Source organism: Cottoperca gobio, chromosome 16 (assembly GCF_900634415.1).
Source record: "Cottoperca gobio chromosome 16, fCotGob3.1, whole genome shotgun sequence".
Taxonomy (NCBI): domain Eukaryota; kingdom Metazoa; phylum Chordata; class Actinopteri; order Perciformes; family Bovichtidae; genus Cottoperca; species Cottoperca gobio.
In genome coordinates, this window is record NC_041370.1 from 2,941,653 (window position 1) to 2,951,652 (window position 10,000).

Consider the following 10,000-nt stretch of genomic DNA (forward strand, 5'->3'; position numbering starts at 1 on the left):
TCTGGGTGGTTTTAGTTTTTATTTTGCAAACAAATCCTTTGTTACTTCTGCTGTGACAAATAAAGAATTGTCTTTCTGTCATTCTGCTTCCTTTTTCTTTTTTCAACAAGTCCTTGTGGAGTTGTGCTGAGTCGGCACAATCCTGCAAATCATCTGGGATTAACATCGACTTAACGCCAGTGTTGTTAAGGTTATTTGTGAAGAAGAGTTCATGTAGAAACTGCGGTTTACAGAATCCCAGGCCTAGTTTGCAAGACAGCGCAGGCACGACGAGCCAGCCCACAAAGCTCTGGGGTTTGCGTTGGCCTACAACTTTCCAAATTGCACATTTCTCTTCAGATGTCTTCCGCTTTCTACAGGTTTTCTTTACAGCCTTGTGCTCTTATTTTCGTTGACGTGAAGCACAAAAGACGCGGCGCTGCTTCAAATTGAAGGTAAGATCTCAAACTACATGAAATCAAGTTGTATATTATATAAAATGCAATTATTGGATTTAATGAGACCAATCTGAAACGTCTTCTCTTCCGTAACGCAGCGCAAACTTAACATGACGCAGGAGCCAATTAATAACAAATGGGTTTATTAAACTCTTTATATGTTGCTAATCTATAATAACAATGTTTTAGAAAGGAAGTATAGAAGCTTAGATTTAATGTGAAGAAGAATTAATGTTTTTAAGCGTCTCGTGTCGATGATCAAGGTCGATCTGATTTTGAGGGTGAAAGATTCTTTATGATCTTAATAATTAAATAGTCAGTGAGGAAAACATTAATGTCAAATTAGATGATTTTTGATAGTTAAGTTTTAGTTTAAAGTACTAAATATCTGAAGATTGTAATTGTTTTTGCGACCCAATAAAACTTAAATATTATTTATGGATTTAAATTGAGAAATTGATCAAATGCTTTTAAATAGTTCGACTCGCTGAATTTAATCCTTAAAGATTTCAAAACAGTGAAAATAAAATGGTTTTATGAGTTTTTTTATACAGCTGCTTTATTACTAAGAAAACTGCACAACAAAATGATAAAACTTTATTTAAACAAACCTGTGTGATGAGCAGCGAAGCATTATTAAGCGTGTTAATTAAATGCAAAAGAGCTAAACATTGGAAGTTTCCCAGTGACATTAATTCCATTTGTGTTTTGCAAGTTTTACATTTTTAATACAAGAGAAGCAGGAAGTGGAGACGAGCTCCGTGGTTAGGATCACAGCGTTCCTCTCAAACAGAAGCTGTGCGTGGTATCTCCAACAACTGCATTAAACAAATATTTAAATACTTTATCATTTGTGTGATTTTTAGATCCAACATTCAAACATGAAGACGATCGTGTGCTTCGGCTTCGGTGAGTGGAAAAACTTCTGCTAAAAAGCATTTTAAATGATCCTTTAAAATAAAGAATATATCTGCAGTTGAGTCTAATCAACAACAACATCAGTTTGTCCTCGTCTTCGTGCACACACTTGTTGGTGTTCTCCTGTGAGTATATGACACTAAGGGAAGTGTGCTTCATGCATGTGCTCCTCTCGCCCCAGTGCTGTGTGCACTCTCTGCTGCAGGCAGCGTGATCCTCACCAGACCCGGGCAGAAGGTCACGCTGGAGTGTGGACCCGACACCTTCAACCAACGGCTGGTGTGGCATCACGGGAGTGACCTGATCTTTAACACCCCTAAGAGCGGCTTCACTCGCAGAGGTACAAGCGCTCAGACTTAAGAGAAATATTAGAAAGAAATAAGTACAGTCACTCAAGTACAAGTATTTTAATGTTCTGCTATGTTCTACTTCCACATTTCAGAGGGAAATATTGTTCTTTTTACTTTATAACTTTAGTTACTTTGCAGATTCAGATTAAAATATAATCAAATAAATGAAGATGCAACTTTATTGATCCCCGGGTGTACATTCACAAGTTACCCAGAATTTCAATTCAATAATATAATTAACATTATTCTGAAATAATGAGTTGGCTACTTTCACTTTTGGTACTTTAAGTGTATTTTGATGCTAATACTGTTGTACTTTTACTTACAGATTATAATACTTGTACTCCTTCAGCACAATATATTGCTTTTAATTCAATCAAATGTATTTATATACCCAATATCACAAATGACACGTTTTCCTTCAGACCTTCGCCCCACACACTTCACTGTGACTAATCACGTGTATTTTGTGCTTTAGGCTCAACTGACATTGTGCTGAGGTCAAAGGTGAAGCAGGAAATTAATCTGGAGATCTCAAAGGTGAAGGAAGAAGATGCCGGAAAGTTCATTTGCATGGCAGATGGAAAAAGTCACGAACACACACTTGTTGTGGTCTCAGGTGAGCAGAAGACCCACCACATAATGTGTGTGCACATTAAATATTTCTCTTGTTGGTGAAACTCAGTAAAATCCTCCCTGCTGACACCGAATGTGAAGACTTTAATACAAGAGGTTAAAAAACAGTCTTTGAAGTGAGTAAAGAAAGAGAAGTACAATTAAAGAATGCTTCTGACTTTAATTTAATTCAGCAAATTCACAATTAAAGTAACTTTTGTAGAAGTCATAACGTACACACACACACACACACACACACACACACACACACACACACACACACACACACACACACACATTTCTTTGAAGCCTCAAAGAAATGTGTCTCAAGCTCCAAAAACACTGGATTCTAAATTCCCCGTAACACAGCTCGACATCTCTCGTCTCGTTCCCTCCCCGCCTGGGATCTTCCATATCTTTAAAACTTCCCTCCCCCAGATTGTAACACATTCCTCCTGATACAAAGTTGTATTCTCCAAACCCAGGCTGAGACAACACCATCACGGTAACAGCTCTTCTCATGATGGCTGAACTGATCTTCATGTGTGGGCGGAGTGCCCCTTTAACTTGGTCCAGTCTGTCTAGTCACACTTGACCTGAAGACATCTCATGTATGAATGTATTTGCCGGCTTAATGATGATTTGTATGTGCGTGTTTGTATGAAAGGGGCTCTGTCAATAAAGTTGAGTTGATGATCTGGATGAAGTCTCACAGTTTCCCTCTCTGCGTCAGTGTCGGCCAGCCCGTCTGGTGAGCTCCAGCTGGGCAGTCAGGTTTCGCTCCGGTGTCAGATCAAAGGTGTGGACTCTACGGTGCAGTGGAGGAGTCCGGATGGAAGTCTGCACCCAAAGACGGCTCACCTCACATCTGTATCCCGCTCTCATGCGGGGACCTGGAACTGTACGTTCTCTCATGGCGGGGAGACGCACAGTCAGAGCCTTGACATCAACGTTGAAGGTAGGTCATTGGCTGTTACCAAAGTCTTTGCATGTGGGTTTAACCACAACAAGCGACACCTGCTGTATGGGGCCTGTGTGTTTTTGCTTTCAGAACCTGAAACAGCTGCATCAGCCCCGTCCCAAAGCCCAGAGGACGCCCATAAGCCAACCTCCCTCCACTGTGCGTACCGCCTGGTAAACCCGCTCCACCATAAGCACATTGTGACGAACGTGATCCTTCACTGCTATAAGTCTTGTAACTGTTTTAGTTACTTCATCAAAGTGAAATCATTTGTTACATTTGTTTTAAACTGGACAATAAAGTCCTGAACATTTAGTTAAAATCCTCTTTACATCCAGACAGCAATCAATAAATCAAATGCTCTCACGACACAACACCCCCCAGCCATCACTGAGAGGAGGAATTATACTAATGAAGTTAATGTCTCAGTAACTTCTTACATTTATCTTTGTTTGTATCATAGCTCAACCGGGCGTCATTCAACCTCCATCCGACGCCGTTCTGCTGCTGGGGCTGGTCTGGTGGGTGTGGGTCGCAGTGGGAGTGGGCTGCCTGGTTGTGCTGCTCCTGATGGTTTTTGTCATTGTCTTGTGCAAGAGGATCAAAAGAAGGAAGGTCAGTAAAGAAAACCATCCAGGGAGTAGATTTGAATCAGGAGGGGGGGGGGGGGGGGGTTCTGAGGCAAACAAAACAGTTTTAATGGGATTTTTTCTTCTGCTACAGAGAAAAATTCACATGCTGAAGAATGGCCGACTGCCACTGAAGCCCAAGAAGTACTGCCAGTGTGACCGGTAAATGTTCTTAACGTGCTTCTATCTAGTAAAACTTTATCCCCTTTGCAGTAATCTGTGCTCACTTTACAGATGCTTCCTAATAGACTCTTTTCACTTTATATTAATGACTGTTTGACCTTCATTTTCTCTGTGCCTTTTACCAAGCGCTTCATTATTGTGTTGTAATTAGTGTGAAAACTTCTCCTCTTTATCGCAGCCCAGCAGCTGCAGCAAAACCGCAGCAAGGACGCCGGAGAGAGAAGCCATCAGCTCCCCCTCTGCAGCCCCTGCTAATGTAGTGACATGAAAGAGAGATGGGAGAAAGGGAAGAAAGCGAGTGAGAGAAAGGAGAAGAATAGATGGAGATAAAGAGCGAGTGAAAGAGAACCCCAGTGTGAATGCAAATGGACTTCTGAATGCTGGAGATGAAAATAAAAATCAAATGTAATGAAGTGGGCACTTTTCCACCAGATATACCCGGTGAACTGAATGCAAATATGCTCCTCCACTGCCAGAGAGAACAGCAACAGTCTGTACTTGTGTTTTAGATTTATGCAGCACAATAACGTGTTAAATATTTACAGCGTTGTACACTTCCAATCATTATACATTTCATTCAGCTGATTATGATAAGTCTTCTTTAGCTTTTCTGTGTTTACTGTATTTATACTTTGTCTTTATTTCTGTGTGTTGTACTGAAGCTTTATGTGTTTTTGTTCCACAGACAATAAACTATAAGGATACCCAGCTGCAAAATGTGCTAAATTATTTCTACCCTAATACATCAGAGCGGGTGAGATAACATCACAAAGAGCTGAATGTGCATTGTTTCCTGTGAAGCCTGTGGTGCATTTAGGTCGTTTTAAAACAATATGGGAATGGTGGACTGTAACAATATAAACTAATCTAAACCAAAAGAGCTTTAAAATAATAAAAGTGTCAACCTTGTTTTACATAATGTCAAACATCTTTACTCTTTTATGATACTTTAAACTGCATTTGTTCAGAAGTTCTGAATTCCCCATAACTGGAGCAGTACACTGCAGGTGGTGACACACTGTAATGTAACACACTGTAGACACCTGTTTCACACAGTGACACAAGACCACCATCGACATACATACACACATGCATACTGTATGTGCATAGATACACACACACATGCATACTGTATGTACATAGATACACACACACATGCATACTATACATACATACATACATACTGTACATAGATGCATATTTGTATGTATATATGTATGTATACATGCATGCATACTATACATACATACATACTGTACATACATGCATACTATACATACATACATATATACATACATACATACATACTGTACATACATACATGTATACTGTACATACATACATACTGTACATACATACTGTACATACATACATGTATACTGTACATACATACATACTGTACATACATATATACATACATACATACATACTGTACATACATACATGTATACTGTACATACATACATACTGTACATACATACATATATACATACATACATACATACTGTACATACATACATGTATACTGTACATACATACATACTGTACATACATACATATATACATACATACATACATACTGTACATACATACATGTATACTGTACATACATACATACTGTACATACATACTGTACATACATACATGTATACTGTACATACATACATACTATACATACATACATATATACATACATACATACATACTGTACATACATACATGTATACTGTACATACATACATACTGTACATACATACTGTACATACATACATGTATACTGTACATACATACATACTGTACATACATACATGTATACTATACATACATACATACATACATACTATACATACATACTGTACATACATACATACATACATACATACATACATACTGTACATACATACATGTATACTGTACATACATACATACTATACATACATACATACATACATACATACATACTATGCATACATACTGTACATACATACATACATACATACATACATACATAAATACTGTACATACATACATGCATACTATACATACATACTGTACATACATACTATACATACATACATACATGCATACTGTACATACATACATACATACATACTATACATACATACATACATGCATACATACTATACATACATACATACATGCATACTGTACATACATACATACATACATACATACTATACATACATACATACATGCATACATACTATACATACATACATACATGCATACTGTGCATACATACATACTATATATACATACTATACATACATACATACATACATACATACTATACATACATACATACATACATGCATACTGTACATACATACATACATACATACATACATACTATACATACATACATACATACATACTGTACATACATGCATACTATACATACATACATACTGTACATACATACTGTACATACATGCATACTATACATACATACATGCATACTATACATACATACTGTACATACATACATACATACATACATACATACTGTACATAAGTACATACATACATACATACATACATACATACATACATACATACTATACATACATACATACATACATGCATACTGTACATACATACATACTATACATACATTCTGTACATACATACATACATACATACATACTATACATACATACATGCATACTGTACATACATACATACATACTGTACATACATACATACATACATACATACATACATGCATACTGTACATACATACATACTATACATACATACATACATGCATACTGTACATACATACATACATACATACATACATACTATACATACATACATGCATACTGTACATACATACATACATACATACATACATACATACATACATACTACTACATACATACATACATACATACATACTATACATACATACTGTACATACATACTATACATACATACATGCATACTGTACATACATACATACTATACATACATACATACATGCATACTGTACATACATACATACTATACATACATACATACATGCATACTGTACATACATACATGCATACTATACATACATACTGTACATACATACATACTATACATACATACATGCATACTGTACATACATACATGCATACTGTACATACATACATGCATACTGTACATACATACTGTACATACATACATGCATACTGTACATACATACATGCATACTATACATACATACTGTACATACATACTATACATACATACATACATACATACATACATACTATACATACATACTGTACATACATACATACATACTATACATACATACATACATGCATACTGTACATACATACTGTACATACATACATACATACTATACATACATACATACATGCATACTGTACATACATACATACATACATACATACATACATACATGCATACATACATACATACATACATACATACATACATACATACATACATACATACTATACATACATACATGCATACATACTATACTATACATACATACATACATGCATACTGTGCATACATACATACTATATATACATACTATACATACATACATACTATACATACATACATACATACATGCATACTGTACATACATACATACATACATACTGTACATACATACATACATACATACTGTACATACATGCATACTATACATACATACTGTACATACATACATACATACATACATACTGTACATACATACGTACATACATACATACATACATACATACATACATACATACATACATACTGTACATACATACGTACATACATACATACATACATACATACATACATACATACATACATACTATACATACATTCTGTACATACATACATACATACATACTATACATACATACATGCATACTGTACATACATACATACATACTGTACATACATACATACATACATACATACATGCATACTGTACATACATACATACATACTATACATACATACATACATACTATACATACATACATGCATACTGTACATACATACATACATACATACATACATACTATACATACATACATACATGCATACTGTACATACATACATACATACATACTATACATACATACATACATGCATACTGTACATACATACATACTATATATAACATACATACATACATACATACATACATACTATACATACATACATACATACATACTATACATACATACATACATGCATACTGTACATACATACATACATACATACTATACATACATACATGCATACTGTACATACATACATACATACTATACATACATACATACATACTATACATACATACATGCATACTGTACATACATACATACATACATACAATACATACATACTACATACATACATACATACATACTATACATACATACTATACATGCATACTATACATACATACATACTATACATACATACTATACATACATACTATACATACATACTATACATGCATACTGTACATACATACATACATACTATACATGCATACTATACATACATACTATACATGCATGCATACTGTATGTACATAGATACACACACACATGCATACTATACATACATACATACATGCATACTATACATACATACTATACATACATACTGTACATAGATGCAGATTTGTACATACATGCATACTATACATACATACATGCATACTATACATACATACTGTACATACATACATACTGTACATACATGCATACTATACATACATACATGCATACATGCATACATACTGTACATACATACATACTGTACATACATGCATACTATACATACATACATGCATACATACATACTATACATACTGTACATACATGCATACTATACATACATACATGCATACTATACATACATACTGTACATACATACATACATACATACATACATACTGTACATACATACATACTATACATACATGCATACTATACATGCATACTGTACATACATGCATACTATACATACATACATGCATACTATACATGCATACTGTACATACATGCATACTATACATACATACATGCATACTATACATACATACATGCATACTATACATACATACATACTATACATACATACATGCATACTATACATGCATACTGTACATACATACATGCATACTATACATACATACATACTATACATACATACATGCATACTATACATGCATACTGTACATACATGCATACTATACATACATACATGCATACTATACATGCATACTGTACATACATGCATGCATACTATACATGCATACTGTACATACATACATACATACATACATACATACATACATACATACATGCATACTATACATGCATACTATACATACATACATGCATACTATACATGCATACTGTACATACATACATACATACATACATACATACATACATACATACTATACATACATACATGCATACTGTACATACAGATGTGTATGTATGTACAGTATGCATGAAGCGGGCTTTAACCAAGATTTTGACAAAAGAATCTGGACTCACGGAGACGTCTGTGTTTTATACGTTAAAAGGTCAATAAAGGTCGACGCTGTAAACGTAACTACAAAGACGACCAGGAATGTGTAGCAAAGGGAGGAAACCAGTTGAAGGGCCACAGGGGCCCATTGTTGATCTCATGCTTTCAAAATATGGCCCTGATAGTTTAAAACATTTACAAGAGTGGTGATGAATGTGGTTTTCCGACAGGAGGCTCGTTAAGTACGGCACAGATACAGAAACTAGGCCCAATACTCCAATGTGATTTTATACTATTTTAATTCTGCTGTTTGTATAATGGTACTTCAGACTCATGTACATCTACACTGTGATTATTGTTCTGTAAATG

At 35.0% G+C, this 10,000-nt stretch overlaps 2 protein-coding genes across 2 annotated transcripts in view; both read left to right on the forward strand.

The window, feature by feature from the left end:
- Window positions 1-81, forward strand: part of usp5 (ubiquitin specific peptidase 5 (isopeptidase T)) — a 14,369-nt gene extending 14,288 nt beyond the window's left edge. The window contains 1 exon segment of the mRNA XM_029451526.1: window positions 1-81. This exon segment is cut by the window's left edge and continues 806 nt beyond it. The gene's annotated coding sequence lies outside the window, so the exon portion shown is untranslated.
- A 92-nt stretch (window positions 82-173) lies between these two features.
- Window positions 174-4,810, forward strand: cd4-2.1 (CD4-2 molecule, tandem duplicate 1). The gene is made up of 9 exons (XM_029451527.1): window positions 174-434; window positions 1,304-1,346; window positions 1,537-1,695; window positions 2,184-2,324; window positions 3,054-3,278; window positions 3,372-3,440; window positions 3,745-3,896; window positions 4,005-4,072; window positions 4,272-4,810. Exons 2-9 carry the CDS (start codon window positions 1,319-1,321, stop codon window positions 4,351-4,353), a joined length of 924 nt encoding a protein of 307 aa, XP_029307387.1. The 5' UTR covers window positions 174-434; window positions 1,304-1,318; the 3' UTR covers window positions 4,354-4,810.
- Window positions 4,811-10,000: the final 5,190 nt, after the last annotated feature.

Coding starts and splice junctions, on each gene's coding strand:
- cd4-2.1 (XM_029451527.1), top strand. CDS start 1,319: ATGAAGACGATCGTGTGCTTCGGCTTCG. Junction 1,347..1,536: donor GATCGTGTGCTTCGGCTTCG/GTGAGTGGAAAA, acceptor CTCTCGCCCCAG/TGCTGTGTGCACTCTCTGCT. Junction 4,073..4,271: donor AAGTACTGCCAGTGTGACCG/GTAAATGTTCTT, acceptor TCTTTATCGCAG/CCCAGCAGCTGCAGCAAAAC.